General features: G+C 42.3%; 1 protein-coding gene across 1 annotated transcript in view; it reads right to left on the bottom strand.

Moving 5' to 3' along the window:
• LOC138969566 (transcription factor E2F5-like) overlaps positions 1-16,656 on the bottom strand; it is a 41,094-nt gene that overhangs the window by 20,318 nt on the left and 4,120 nt on the right. Inside the window, exons 2-4 of the mRNA XM_070342409.1 lie at positions 3,842-3,951; positions 3,368-3,529; positions 2,686-2,794 (exon numbers count right to left, since the gene is read on the bottom strand). Of these exons, the coding sequence (XP_070198510.1) occupies positions 2,686-2,794; positions 3,368-3,529; positions 3,842-3,951 (381 nt within the window). The remainder of the gene's footprint in view (positions 1-2,685; positions 2,795-3,367; positions 3,530-3,841; positions 3,952-16,656) is intronic.

Raw genomic sequence — 16,656 nt, forward strand, 5'->3', positions numbered from 1 at the left:
CGGCTTCTTCTTAGGGTAAGGCGCGCCTCTTCCCCGTCCCCTTGAAGAAGAGCTGGCTTGTGTTGACCTGCCCCTATTCGCCGAAGAGGCGGAAGGTTTAGGCGGTCCATAGCACTTGCTCTGCGGCTTAGGGAAACCGTGTTGAGCTAACTTAGCAATCGCTAAGTCCCGATTGTCCTGTGTTTCCTTCTGGAGGGCGTCGAGAGACGGCTGTCCTAGCAAGGAACCCTCAGTGAAAGGCGAACACTTAAGAACCTCCAGCGTGGCTTTATCTTGAATTCTAGAACCAGCCAGAAACGCGGACCTGCGCGTATGCACTGCATGTGCGTAAAGCTGAGCAGAAAGACGCATTTGCTCTGCTGAGACTTTAGCCAAAGTAGCGAGCAGAGTAGTCACGTCCTTTACACTCGCGTCACTCCAAAATTCAAACAGATCTGGTGACGTGGCAATGGAACGGGAGAGAGACCTGTGCAGCGTCTCCAACAGAGACGCTAACTCCAAGTTGAATCTCCCTGTTTCCTCCAAACCCAAGAGAGAGGCTTCTGTATAAGGAACAGATCTGTCTCTGCTATAGCCGTCTTCTCTGAGCGTCGCCAACTCCGGTGTTACCGGGAGCGTCGCGCGTGGTAAAGAGTAGGAGTCTATGAGATTGCGTGGGGTAGCGTTCAACGTCAACCTTCGTCCCGCCTGCTGTGAGACGTGAGAGGCTCAATGTGCGTCAGACAGCCAAGGCTTGGCCGAGTCTGGTGCCTGACCATGCTCTGCTAAAAGAGGCACTGAATCAGACGACGCATACCCGTGCACCGAACGCTTAGCCAGGATCAAAGACATCTCATAAGCCACTGAAGGAGATTCACGAAACTTAAAAGTTGGTGTCTCTTCCTGTGGTGAGTGGAAATCTCCAACAGCTGAAGGTGGTGGTGCCGTAGCATTTGCTGCTGACACCACTCCTTCCTCAAAATACCTTGAGGCTACCTGAGCTGCCATTGCTACCACTTGGTGTAGCTTGGCTGGTAACCGGAAACTGGTATCATCATCCACAGCGGAATCCCCATATTCCGATTCTTCTTCCGGAAGTTCGCCACCACATTGACTTGCATCGTCATAGGCGGTATCCCCCGGAAGTGAGGGTGCTTGTGAGGTATAATCACCACTAGCATCCGCCCTTGAGACTACTTCCTGCCCCCCAGGCGGAAGTGTGGAACGCTGTGCCGATACTGGATCCTGAACAGGCCAGACCGACGATTGCGTGTCTTCTGTTCTAAGCGCAGGCATCGGAAGGGAGACTCCCCGACCAGCTACCTGTCTATTGACAACTTCCTGCTCCCGTGGCGGAAGTTGAGACCGTTGTGCCGTCGCTGATACTCCATACGGGCCAGGCATGCACTTCGTATCTCCCGTACTAAGAGCAAGCACCGGAAGGGTGACTCCCCAACCGGATGCCTGTCTATTGACGGCTTCCTGCCCGACGCCGGGCGGAAGTTGGGAACTACGTTGTGCTGTCGCTGGAACCTTAATGGGCCAGGCATGCACTCGCGTAATTCCCTGTGGGACAGTTACGGTACCTTTAGTGAAGCTGTCGATCCCGGCATAAGATGCACGGTGAGAAGACGCACTTCCATCTTGTTCAGCGTGAACATCGGCGATCGTAACCGTGGCTGACGGGGTTGCCTTAACCCTCGCTCGCGCGCTTGCTTCTTGCGCTCCCGAATGGAGAGAGAGCAACTGCGCACTCGCCGACTTTAACTCCGCTGAAAACATGCAACGCATTTGATCGCTAAAGGAAGCAAACATGGCGGACAAATCGTCCTTCTCCGTCACTGAGCTAGGCTTAACCGGAGCTGTCTTGCACTCTTGCTTCAACGCCGGCATTACAGGACTCTTAGGGTCATCAATTTCTACTGAAAACGAAACTCTTAGAAACTGGTTCAAACACACTAACTGTGGTTTTCGAAACCTTTGCTTTCTTCGCTGCCTTCTTAGACGGGGACTCTGCTGTCCCTACCTGTTTAGCGCTAGATTTCTTCTTTCCACTGTCTGCCATACTGGCGAAAGTCTTGAACGTCAAAACGTAAACAAAGACTAATTTGTGGCAAACGAAAGTAACAAAACAAGAAAAACTGGAAAAATCTCACCCAATCTCAGCCAAAAAGCTAAGATACAGACGTGTGACCAGGGTTGGTACTGCCAAGAAGCAGTGGGCTAAAGAATAGCCCGAGCATAAACCAAAACACATCCTCAACCAACGTCGCTGAAGAGTAGAATGAATACAATATGGCGGCGAGAGCACGCGTGCGCAGAGCATGCTGGGAGGTAACCTTGTCCTGACGTTGTCATGTGACCGTCAAGGCTGTTCTATTTTTAGGGTTACTTTCCCCCCTACCAGGGTGAGCGTAGTTTTCAGCGTCCTAGGACTAAATTGAAGTAAATTGCTATATGTGAATTGGGATAAGATATGTAATTTAATGGTAATTTAACATACTTCACGCCCTGGTGCTGCAGAAAGTGAGAGCTTTGAAAATAGAGTGATCAAATCAGAGACAGTAAAAGAAAAAGAGGGTAATAAAAAGTCCAGAAACAAATAATAATGGAAATGGGAACCAAAAAAGCAAGAGTATTTGGAGTATGAATCAAGAATGTAGTAAAAAAAAAAAAAAATTCAAGAAGTGTTTAAAACAAACTTACAACTTCTGGAATAGGAACTTCCATTTGTGTGCCCGAAGGTGCTTGAATCGCCAGCAATGTCTCTCCTTCAAAACATTTACACACATCTTCGTGGGACACATACGCCAATCTGAAATCATTTTCACATGAGCAAAATCAGTCACCATCTATAAATTCAATAAGACAATTAAAAAACAGAACAGAGTTAAGAACTTACTCTTTTGCTTCTGGCTAAAGTCACTCAAAAATTAATAAACTCCATCAAGCAACTTTTCATACAATGTTCAGCCAGTCACATTCCAACTGTTATACTTAATTGTCAATCTAGTTGCTATGTTTCATTTAGATTTCCGATATATATATATATATATTATATATGTATATTGATAATAACTTCTGAGTGATCTGACATGGAAATACGAATTACAGACATAATCACATTACATAAAGCAAATAACCATGTACAGTCATACCTGCCCTTGCGACCACCTCTCGAAAACAACCACCTGATCAATACGACCACCCATTGGACCCCAGACAAGTTTTTCTTCAATATCATTCACCCTATGTTGATTGGACCCAAAGATACACAAAGACCTGTAACTGGACCAATTTCCACAGAGTAGTTTTAACTTTAATACTACATGCTCCTTTTAAGATGACATGCAAACAAATCTTTCCTGATTTAAACACATCAACTCACCGTGTGTTTGAGACTTCATCTGTGACATTTCTGATGGACTGCTGCACCCACAATTTGTGCTGGTCAAGTTCTCGTTCTCGCCGCGCCAATTCCTCCAGTTCATCTTTCAGTGAAACCAAGCGATCGGAGATTTCACGAGAGTTGCAACCTGGCCCTGCCCCTCTGAAAAAACAGAAGAAATAATTAGATAAATAAAGCGTTCTTGCTTTTTTTTCATAGGTGACAAACAGTCATCTAAACTTAGCAGGTCTAAACTAAAATGCTCTCCTTTCCATTTCATTCCCCATCTTCTTCTGTCACAAAATCATTAACCTCTTTAATGTTTGTGTGTGATTTAAAACAAAGTATAATCTAACACAAACATTGTATAGCACCTGCAAAGTTAAAGTATCTTAAAAGTTAAATAAATTAACAGCACACTGTACATTGTATCATATAAATCTGCACATAACAAAATAACAGATTAATACTAACTTCCACTGTATGCTGTTCTTGGACTTCTTTTCTATCAGGCCGATTCCTTCCAGTACATTTGTGATGTCATAGATCCTCCTCTTCTGTCGCACTGCAAGCTGGTCTGCTGCCTGGAAAAAATAATTATGATATTATCAATATTATAATAAGCACAATCTCAGGTAAGTTTCATTTAAAACAGCAGTGATGTTTTCGCTTAACCTTCCCGACTTTCAGATGTATGCAACTTATTTTTCTGCAGATCCTGGTGAGTTTTTTTCCATTCATAACTTAAAGAATCTACCTGTTCATGATGTTGAAATATATTGAAGTTATAATTTAAACTATCAGATTACAAAAATCCACAGATGTGAGACCAATCAGCTGAAACTGAGCTTTAGTCTTTAGTTTCATCATAACTACTGAAGACTTTGCCACTTCCACTCCAGAATATCTTTGTGCTCTACTTCAAAAGAAAGCTGTAAGTTAATTATTCCATAACATATCTCTATCACCTTTTCCATTTCAAATCTATGCTTAATTGTTGCTTCTCTTTTCACTTATTTGAGCTGACCTAAATACTATTGCCTCTTGAACAATGAATTTCAAAGAAAGCTTATGCATGGGTGGGAGCCCAAAATGTTGCCGCCCAGGACTGAATATTTTGGAAGGCCGGGGTCCAGGAGCCGCTAAGGCTCTGGTGGGGTGCAGGGGCAGCGCCCTTTTTCTTCTTTATTTGGTGTTTAACGTCGTTTTCAACCACGAAGGTTATATCGCGACGGGGAAAGGGGGAGATGGGATAGAGCCACTTGTCAATTGTTTCTTGTTCACAAAAGCACTAATCAAGCCAAACCTGAAAATTAGACATTAACACTTGAAAATTAGTTATTAACACGTGAAAATGAGTAATTAACATGTGAAAATTAGTAATTTTCACGTCATAATTGTAATTTTCTTGTGAAAATTAGTAACTTTCACGGGTTAATTTCTAATTTTTAGTTTTGGCGCTAGTAAGCCCTCATACATTTGCCAGGATGACATGACATAGCTGCTCCCTACATGTCACTCAATTTGGTCAATTTGGTTTTTTCCTTTAAAAAAAAACTAAAGTACTCAAACTTTAAAAAAAATCCCATGAGAAAATAATGTATAAAAAAAAACACCATGTATCTCTGATTTAACTTTTGAACCAACATGACCACACTTTCAGTTTCATCCATCAGAGCCCCAAACTCCCCTAAAAGTAAGAGACAAATGAAAACACCTGCTGCAGCAATCAATGGACTGTTAGTGTTACACAAGACATCCCTGGCCCCTGGCCTAACCCCCCCTGGTCTCTCTCTCAGTCCTCTTGATAATCGCTCATCATGAATCAACAGTCAACCATCTTCTGGGTAAGCCCCCCCCCCCCCTTTTTTTTCTCAGGAAGATAATGGGGCACTTACCACCTTCTGGCGAGGTCCCCCCGCCCCAGGGAAATTTCTCACGAAATGTGAAATGGGGGGAAGGGTGCCGATGATGCAACTGAACAAAAGTACCTTGTCGATTTCAAGGTTCAGTTTCTCTGAACAGCGACAGGCCAATGGGACACTGTCCCTCAATAAACAGCTAAACATCTTCTCAGGAGGAGGGGGGTGGGGTGACGCCCTTATCCCCGGGGGAGTCTGACTGACTTTGGCGTTTAGCGTCCTCTGAGGTAGCTGGGACCTATTAGACATAATTGTTTGTACGCTGTTACCCCGGGGGAGAAGACAGGGAAGCTATTTTAATGAGGGGCAAGTGTGCCGGTGACGCAACTGAACGAGATCAACTGCGAGCATCTTGTCGATTTGAATGGCCAGCCGTAAATAAATCTTCTTCTTCTTCTTCTTCGGCGTTCCAGGATTTTTGGCCTCAGGTCAGACTTCAAGTTTTGTAGCTTGAATAAAGCTAGTGGTCAGGATCAGGGAGTCTTTGGTGCCCCAGAGTTGCTCCTGCAGTGTGGCACCTTGTGGCCAGTGATCTGTTCTGGCTTCCTGGTGGAGCGGGCAGGTCTGCAGGATGTGCTCCGGGGTCTGTGGGCCTGTTTCGCACGGGCAGTTCGGTGTGTGCGACAGACCAAGGCGGTGCATGTGGGCACGCAGTCAACAGTGTCCAGTCCGTAGGCGGAAGAGGATGGTCTGCTGATGGCGCTGTAAGTTGGGCATCTGATCATCACAATGAAATAGCTCTTTCAATCCTTCCCTTGGAGTACATTTTCTCTCAACATCCGGCCTAGGCTACCCTGGCACAGGAGTTGTCAGTGAGGAATGCTCTCTATCCACCAACACAAGACCGCTTCCTGTGTACTCTACAGTCTTTCAGTTGATGTGGTCTGGGTTTGAATGGAGTGGGTGCTGATACAAATTACACTTACAAATGAGTTGTTATGCATCCGACCCTGACTGGCGACCGAGACTAAAGAGAGCCAGACCTGTCGACCATCAGTCATGCTTCAACAGGCGACAAGAGACCGACAAAGGCACGGACTGCTCACAAGATGGACAAGAGTTTATTGTGAAACCGTCTCCTAGCAACAGCTCCTGGTCGTCCATACTTTATTACTTTTTGGAAAGAAGTAGACAATGCAAGCACAGAAACCTGGAGATACACATCCACACAACAGGGTGGAGGTTAAACCTGACCAGGGCTGTGAACTTTGTGTGAAACACCAGTTAACAAAATGTACCAAAGATGAAGGAAATTTAACACACACAGTACAGAGCTAAAGATACAGCCTTGGTAACGAACACATTTCATCACACCCAAAATAAATAAAACAAAAAAGAAGAGATAAAACTAAAAACTGTCCTTGACACATCCCCCCCCCCCCCCCCCCCCCCCCCAAATGTACACAAGGCAAAAACCACCTGTCGTGTTTTGATCAACCTCCACCTCTTTCCCTATCCTCCGCAGCAGGTTAAAAATAGATCCTTTTATGCCAAAATGTGAAAGGAGAAGAACACCTGCCTCTGCTCATTCACCTGCTAACAGAGAAGCCAGTAGCCTACTTCAACTGACAAGGCTGAAGAGACTTTTAAGTTCAACCTCCTCCACTCAACAATACCTGTGCACAGCAGGTGTTTTGATTCAGTGACACCTTTTGGGGAAAAATTCCAGTTTCCACTACATGGCATCAGTTTTGAAACAAAGACCTTGATTGTTTGCATGCACACTGCTAGATACAGGGGCGGACGAGGGGGGGGGGGTTTCTGGGGTATTAATCAGTGACAAAATCTGCTGCCTGAAACTGGTAATGATCATCCTCAGAATGCACCAGATTGCACCATTTTGCATCCTTTTTTTCAAAATTTTCCGGGGGTGCATGCCCCCGGACCCCCCTAGCAAGCTAGGCGCTTTGCGCCTTCACACCCGTATCTTCACAATATACTTTTGGAAACCCCCCCCCATAAAATGAACTGATCCGCCCCTGAGATAGATATGTTATTTCTACAACCCCACCTTTGCTCACCTTACCATCCCTTTGAACTTATCTGCACTTCAAACTAGTCTGGGATATTTTCTGTTTCTCAAGTGATTTTGATTTGTTAACACATACTTTCTGTTTGTATGTGACGTTTGTTTGATGTTGTTGTGCGTGTGTATGTTTTGTTTCAACTGCAAAGTGGTTGGGTGCTTCTTCTTCTTCTTCAGAATAGACAATGTTTCGAAATAATTCTATCAGGATTTTCAGCGGTCTGGTAGAGTAAGACTAAGAGTAAGAGCCCCTGGAACGAGGCGGGACATGTACCACGTTTCATCGACTTTATCCTGCGATCGGGATGTAAAACTAAGTCTGATGTAAATGTTATGCAGTGCGCGCACAATAATATGATACATGTACCCCTTTCTTTTGAAAATCACCATTCAAGAGTTGATCGGAGTTCACGATTTGTTGCGTAAATTATCGTTGACCCGTAGTGATCGCTCACAACATGTTTTGTTTGAGCAAGGTCACGTGGGTTTGGCTTGAGGACACGTGAGTTTAGGAAACCACACGTGCTTAGCGAACACTTCCTTCCAGTGATCAGCAAACCATCTGCGGCGAAGCTCCGATGTGCATATTTCTAAAAGAAAAAGGTATCAGTAATCACGCACGCTGCATAACAATTAACATACACATCAGACAGTTAGTTGTTCGTTCCAATCGCAGGATAAAGCTGACCAAAATCCTGGTACATGCTCCGGCTCGTTTTGAAAAGCTTGTCTCAGTAAAAGGGACTCTTACTCTACCAGTAACATCTTAACAGTTATTTCCGGAAAACGTATACTCTTTGTTGATGTTATGTGAACCTATAGGCCTCAAAACATACACGTGGAAGTATTGAAACAACCATTCAGGCATGTGGTAACTCAACTGCAACGCTGAAAGTCTACAAAATGGGGCACTGGCCTTTGGCTAGTACTTCTCATAATGTACTAGCCAGAGAGCAAAATTTAGTATTTTTACTCACCACCGCGAGTAAAAAATCTGCCGGGCTACTAGAAACCGCCTGGCAACTTGCCCGGATAGCCAGTAACAATTCTAGTCCAATGCAACACTTTTGGTTGTAATATCGAGTTTCAAAGCCATATAAACACTGAAGATGCAGCAACTGTGGTATGTACCAGGCAAGCGACATTTCTGGCAGGCTAGTAACTTTCTTGAAATTATTCGCCCAGTTGGCGAGTTACAATTTTGAGATTTGGCCATCCCTGCAGATATACTGACAAACACATGTATGCACGCCTGCAAACCCCCCCCCCCCCCCCCACCCCACTGACACACACTCGCCTGCACACATGTAAACACGAACACAAATATACTTGTGCGCGCTCGCGCTTTAGCATTCTAGACAGACAGACATAAATAGAACAAGTCGCGTAAGGCGAAAATACAATATTTAGTCAAGTAGCTGTCGAACTCACAGAATGAAACTGAACGCAACGCAACGCAGCAAGACCGTATACTCGTAGCATCGTCACTCCACCGCCCGTGGCAAAGGCAGTGCCCGTGGAATTGACAAGAAGAGCGGGGTATTCGTTGCGCTAAGAAGGATAGCACGCTTTTCTGTACCTCTCTTCGTTTTAACTTTCTGAGCGTGTTTTTAATCCAAACATATCATATCTATATATTTTTGGAATCAGGAACCGACAAGGAATAAGATGAAAGTGTTTTTGAATTGATTTCGAAAAAAAAATTTGATAATAATTTTTATATATTTAATTTTCAGAGCTTGTTTTTAATCCGAATATAACATATTTATATGTTTTTGGAATCAGCAAATAATGGAGAATAAGATAAACGTAAATTTGGATCGTTTTATAAATTTTTATTTTTTTTTACAATTTTCAGATTTTTAATGACCAAAGTCATTAATTAATTTTTAAGCCACCAAGCTGAAATGCAATACCGAAGTCCGGGCTTCGTCGAAGATTACTTGACCAAAATTTCAACCAATTTGGTTGAAAAATGAGGGCGTGACAGTGCCGCCTCAACTTTCACGAAAAGCCGGATATGACGTCATCAAAGACATTTATCAAAAAAATGAAAAAAACGTTCGGGGATTTCATACCCAGGAACTCTCATGTCAAATTTCATAAAGATCGGTCCAGTAGTTTAGTCTGAATCGCTCTACACACACACACACACAGACAGACAGACAGACGCACATACACCACGACCCTCGTTTCGATTCCCCCTCGATGTTAAAATATTTAGTCAAAACTTGACTAAATATAAAAAGAAGCAGCAGACACACATTAAGAACCATGCAAATACTCTTTCTCCCGTGCTCATTCAATCAATCAATCAATATGAGGCTTATACCGCGCGTATTCCGTGGGTACAGTTCTAAGCGCAGGGATTTTTTTATTCTTTTAATTTTTGAGTCACTTGAGAAAAAGTGACTCTATGTAATCGGTCAGTGTTAGTCTGTCCGGCCGGCCGTCCGGCCGGCCGTCCGTAGACACCACCTTAACGTTGGACTTTTCTCGGAAACTATCAAAGCGATCGGGCTCATATTTTGTTTAGTCGTGACCTCCAATGACCTCTACACTTTAACGATGGTTTCGTTGACCTTTGACCTTTTTCAAGGTCACAGGTCAGCGTCAAAGGAAAAATTAGACATTTTATATCTTTGACAAAGTTCATCGGATGTGATTGAAACTTTGTAGGATTATTCTTTACATCAAAGTATTTACATCTGTAGCCTTTTACGAACGTTATCAGAAAAACAAGGGAGATAACTAGCCTTTTCTGTTCGGCAACACACAACTTAACGTTGGGCTTTTCTCGGAAACTATAAAAGTGACCGGGCTCAAATTTTATGTGAACGTGACTCATTGTGTTGTGAATAGCAATTTCTTCCTGTCCATCTGATGCCTCATATAATATTCAGAACTGCGAAAGTGACTCGATCGAGCGTTTGCTCTTCTTGTTTTTTATGCAATTTATATCGCGCACATATTCAAGGCGCAGGGATTTATTTATGCCGTGTGAGATGGAATTTGTTTACACAATACATCACGCATTCACATCGGCCAGCAGATCGCAGCCATTTCGGCACATATCCTACTTTTCACGGCCTATTATTCCAAGTCACGCGGGTATTTTGGTGGACATTTTTATCTATGACAATTTTGCCAGGAAAGACCCTTTTGTCAATCGTGGGATCTTTAACGTGCACACCCCAATGTAGTGTCCTCGAAGGGACCTCGGTTTTTCGTCTCATCCGAAAGACTAGCACTTGAACCCACCACCTGATTGGGAAAGGGGGGAGAAAATTGCTAACGCCCTGACCCAGGGTCGAACTCGCAACCTCTCGCTTCCGAGCGCAATTGCGTTACCACTCGGCCACCCAGTCCTTATATATATACATAAAATCATACGCATTGACATGCACGCACACAAATACCCACACTGTCAAACACAGACATAAAACACTAAAAGAAGGACATATTCTTGGCTAGCCTTGAGTGACCGAGACTTGTCAATGTCAAGCTGAAGCTTAGCACTCGACAATGACGCCACAAACAGAGAAAGACAGTGACGTAATAAATTGACCACATAGTAAGGAGATGTAAGCCAAGTTTGGCCAGCCCAGAATGGAAGGATCCTTGATATCTACTGTTATTCGCCGTTTTTAACGACTCCTTTCAGGTTTGGTTTTCCAAAAGTACCCTATGACACGACTCGAGTGGCAAAGAACATAACCTGAAATTCCCGTCTCAGTCGGTGCAGCCGTTTCGGAGCCTTTAGTCATCAACACACAGAGAAACAAGCTAAACTATGATGTCTGATAGTGATAATGAAATATACATGCCATAAGGCCAACAAAAAAAATAGGTGTGGTTACGGTAACATAACCAAAAAAAATAGGGTAGGTAGGTAGGCAATCACTTTTTTTTTTTAACTTTTTTTTCTAATGTGTACAAATTAAACCTACTTGACAGGGAAATAAGTGTGCGACTCGGGCGCTTTCGCTTTCATTGCGTTTTTTGCACTCGGTTTTTTTTTTTTTTGGTTGACAAATGTAATAAAAAGTTATAGGATCGGCCCCTAAAAATAAGGTATGTCGGGTTACCGTAACCACTCCTATTTTTTTTTTAGGCCTAACTGACAGTGACACTCTCATTCCTATTTTTATGTCCTGAAAAACAAGAAGGGCAAAGCCCATACGACTCACATGCTTGACCTTTACATGACCTTGACATTCAGTGTCAAGGTCAAATAACTAAACCTAGCAATGACATCATACACTAAGAACTGCTTTACACATTTTTCCTACCAAACTACATGTGACCTTGACCCAAGGTCAAGGTCATGCAACCGTGTGTGCGTGTGTGCGTGTGTGCGTGTGTGTGTGTGTGTGTGTGTGTGCGTGTGTGTCTGTGTGCGTGCGTGTGCGTGCGTGAGTGTACGCGCATGGCTGTTGTCGTGGTTGACATTATTGTATGTATACTTTCTGTACCCACAAGTACATTTATCCTACGATTGACTTGGACTATTTTCCTTCGATTGACTTACTGTGTGGGTGAGTGCATAGGCATAGTTGTTGTTATGGTTGTATTCTTATTTGTATCTTTTTGTATCCATGAGTACACCTATCTAACGCGTCTATGTGATACAATATATCTTATATATATATATATGTACAAACACCACTGTAAATGCCCACCAAGATACCTAGTTCGTCTGATTTGATTGTATTCGCATTGCTGCTCAAATTCAACTCTACCCTTGACTTTCATGAACACCTTTGTTTGTGATCGTACTTCATTGTTGCTGTTCTCCTTTCTGTTGGTTCTTTGCGAGTTTTCCATATTGTTTATATTTACTTTCTTTTCTAGTTTTTCTTTTAAAGTTGCTTTTTCACTTAGACATATCGCTCTGTTCCAATTTATACACTGAACGTAATCCTAAAAATGTCATTCCTACTTAGAACTTCGATATTTCTGCTCTGTTCACCCAACTGTCCTCTTTCTCCTTTCCTGATAGAGACATTTTTTTCTCCGTCCAAGAGTGTGCTTCCTCCGAGAGACCAGTGTGAACGATCGCCACCGCTTCTGGCCCCGTCTCCTTTTGTGTTCCTTAGCGAAACTGTGACATAATGTTTGTATCACTAGCTTGTTACAGGGCCAGAATCGGGGGTTATCACTCAATAGCGGTCGGCCTGTCCAATAAAAAATTAAACTTTCTGAATATTTCAAATATTTACTCTTTTCTCGCATTGCTTTTTATGGGCAAAGAAGGCGATCATCTTGCGTTGTTACTCCATTGTTTATCTAACCAAACATTCTTTAAATCGCATCTACTCGGTCGAAAGACAGCCCCATCCAAGAATGTGACACAACAAGCCGAATCTATTAAACCACGTAATCAACTTACCCACATTGCACCAGTTAGCGTATCCTTCTTCTATATAATACTTATTAACCTTGCCAGCTATCTGATCTGCCTTGCTGGCGACATTCACCCGAACCCTGGACCGTCACGAACTAAGAAACCTAGCGAGCTATCTGTTATACACATAAATGCTAGAAGTATCAGAAACAAATTAGATATAATAGAAACAGAGACTAGTACCCACGATATTATAACGATCTCAGAGACATGGCTTTCGGAGACCACGTCTAACGACGACATTCATCTTGAAGGTTATCACCCCCCAATTCGTAAAGACAGACCTAACGACCCCCACGGCGGGGTAGCAGTATACGTGAAAAACACTCTTGTGTGCAAACCAAGGCATGACCTTCTGATCCCCCAGCTTGAGGCCGTATGGGTTGAAACTAGATTAAACCAGGATACGTTGTTAATAGGTACATTTTATAGGCCGCCTAACTCTAATGTAGAATACTGGAAACTCATCGATCAGTCAATTAAAAATGTCGCCGCTTCAGAGCATATGTTTATTATTCTTGGTGATTTCAATTCAGATTTTACAAACAACCCGTCGCAGCATCTTCTTGATATTATCACTCTAAACAGTCTACAACAACTAGTTACACTTCCGACCCGCGTTACAGAAACAACATCGTCATGCATTGACCTTATTCTTACCTCGAGTGTAGACATCGTGCAAAGCATTAACGTTCTACCCCCTATTTGCAGCGACCATTCTGTGCCATGTGCGACAATTAAGAAACACATACATAAAACTCCTGCATCTAAAAGAACAATATTTAACTATTCCAAATTAAACAAAGAAAAATTCCTTACCGAACTGAGGAAAATCGACTGGATGAGCATTGCAACGCTACACACTGTCAACGAAGCAGCCAGGTCATTTTCCGAAAAGCTGTTAAGTGTCGCAAGACTATGCATGCCAGTAAAGACAATAACTGTTCGCGATCAAGACGCACCATGGATGACAGAGGAAATTATAAAACTACGCGACAAAAAAAGATCAGTTCACGATACAGCAGTGCGACTAAACACACCTGAGGCCTGGGAACACTTTCGTATGACTCGCAATAATTATACTGACACAATTCGAAATCGGAAATTAGAATATATAAAAGAATTAGACAAAAAAGTATCCAGTGGAGATAACTTTGGTACTAAAAATTGGTGGAAACTAGTTAAATCATTCTTATCAAAGAAAGGATCAAACCCCAATGAAATTCCTCCTTTGACGTCAAACGGAACAACCTACTATACTAACCTAGAAAAAGCAAACTTGTTCAACGACTTCTTTATCCAACAGTCCATTGTCGAAGACGATATGTCAGACATTCCTGAAGTACCAAGGCTTCCTTGCAGAATAAACACTCTCACACTTTCAGTCGAAGAAGTTATAAATACGATTAACAAACTAGACAAAACAAAAGCAGTCGGTCCAGACGAAATCCACAATAGAATTTTAATTGAGAGCTGCGAAGTGATTTGTGACAGCCTAACTGCACTGTTTAATCGGTCTTTACGTGAAGGACTTTTTCCGTCAGTTTGGAAAATAGCCCACGTTTCACCAGTTCATAAAAAGGGAAACAAAGATACATGTAGTAATTATCGTCCAATCTCCCTCCTAAGCTGTGTTGGCAAAACACTAGAGAAATGCATACAAATTCATGTCTTTGACTACTTAACACAAAACAATATCATTACAGAGTCGCAGTCCGGTTTCATCCCTGGAGACTCAACTGTTTACCAGCTTCTTACAATATACAATGACATATGCAAATCACTCGATAATAGAATAACTACCCAAGCAATCTTCTTTGATATATCAAAAGCATTCGATAGAGTTTGGCACCGGGGCTTATTGCATAAACTCGAAGCCGTTGGAATTAATGGGCCATTATTAAACTGGTTTACAGACTACCTAACAGATCGAAAGCAAGCAGTTGTATTAAAAGGCAGTAAATCAACTTATCTTCCAGTAGTAGCGGGAGTTCCTCAAGGATCAGTGCTTGGACCTTTGCTTTTCCTAATTTATGTAAACGACATTGTACGTGACATAGAATCTACGATTAAGCTTTTTGCTGACGACACTAGCATGTACTTGTCTTTAGCCAATCACAACATCCGTGCCGAAATTTTAAACTCAGATCTTGAAAAAATTGTAAATTGGGCAGAAACATGGAAGGTAGCATTTAACCATGCAAAAACTGAATTGGTGAACTTTTGTACACAAAGAACCCCTGATATCGCAGATCTAAACTTTGGCAATACCATCCTTGAAAGTTCCCAAAATCACAAACACTTAGGAATAATAATACAAAACAACTGTAAATGGGATGAACATATAAAATCTCTTGTTGCAAAGTGCAGAACTCTCGTAGCTTGCTTGCGTACATACAAATATAGACTGAGTCGAAAATCATTGGAAATTATGTTTAAATCCTTCATTCTACCACACTTTGATTATTGCGACATAATATGGGACAATTGTAGCAAAACCCTAACAGATGAACTCGAAAAGTTAAACCTAGATGCAATACGAACAATCATCGGAGCTGTCCGCGGAACCAGTCACTTTAAGCTTTACGGAGAATCTGGACTCCAATCATTATCTGAAAGGCGTAACCGTCATAAACTAACAATGTTCCATAAAATTATTCACAACAAGACCCCCCCATACCTACAAGCAGCACTCCCACCTCTCGTAGCAGCCAACAACCCCTACCACAGACGCCGCCCCTTAGAACGAAGTATACCCCCACATCGAACAGAAACGTACAAAACATCCTTTTTTCCTTCGACAACAGTACTCTGGAACCAACTACCTGAACAAATACAGTTAACTGACTCCCTCGGGGAATTTAAACATTACTTAACAAAAGACGACACACAAATTCCCGTTTACTTCTACAGTGGCAGTCGACAAACACAAATAATCCACACAAAAATGAGACTTAATATTAGTGATCTAAAGAAAGACTTAGTTGAGCGACACCTTGCGGAAAACAGCGTATGCGACTGTGGTGATGGAACAGAAACTGCAACACACTTCTTACTAGAATGCCGTTTACACTTAGCTGCAAGAAACAACACAATCAACAAACTAACCAACAACCTCATACACACAGATATTCTACTTCATGGAAACCCCTCCTTGCAAACAAAAATTAACAAAAAAATCTTTTTAACAGTGCAGGAATTTATTGGACAGTCCGGCCGTTTCGAACAGATAAACATGTAAAGTGAAAGCAAAATCGACACGTCTACTCGTCTCTCTCTCTCTCTCTTTCTCTCTCTCTCTCTCTCTCTCTCTCTCTCTCTCTCTCTCTCTCTCCCTCTTTCTCTCTCTCTCTCCCCCTCTCTCCCCCTCCCTCCCTCCCTCTCTCCCTCCCTATCTCTTACTCGCAAACACCATAAATATTATATATGTATTCCCAAACGGATTTTTGTTTTGATGTACAATTTTCATTCAATTTTCTTTTCATGTTTGCAAGCTTTTCATTTAAACTGTACAATAGCCGCCATTTATATTATATGTAATTTTCTAGAAATAGTGAACACCACTATAAGCATTATGCTTGTTGTTGTTTACTCAATATGCGTTTTTTGTAAATAATGCACAAACGTTAAATAAAACAGTTTAAACCAAGGTCATGCAACACAAAGCTGTTAATTCAAGACATAGGAAGTACAATGGTGCTTATTGGCTCTTTCTACCATGAGATATGGTCACTTTTAGTGGTTCACTACCTTATTTTGGTCACATTTCATAAGGGTCAAAGTGACCTTGACCATATGTGACCAAATGTGTCTCATGATGAAAGCATAACATGTGCCCCACATAATTTTTAAGTTTGAAACAGTTATCTTCCATAGTTCAGGGTCAAGGTCACTTCAAAATATGTATACAATCCAACTTTGAAGAGCTCCTGTG

Source organism: Littorina saxatilis, linkage group LG1 (genome assembly GCF_037325665.1).
Source record: "Littorina saxatilis isolate snail1 linkage group LG1, US_GU_Lsax_2.0, whole genome shotgun sequence".
Classification (NCBI taxonomy): domain Eukaryota; kingdom Metazoa; phylum Mollusca; class Gastropoda; order Littorinimorpha; family Littorinidae; genus Littorina; species Littorina saxatilis.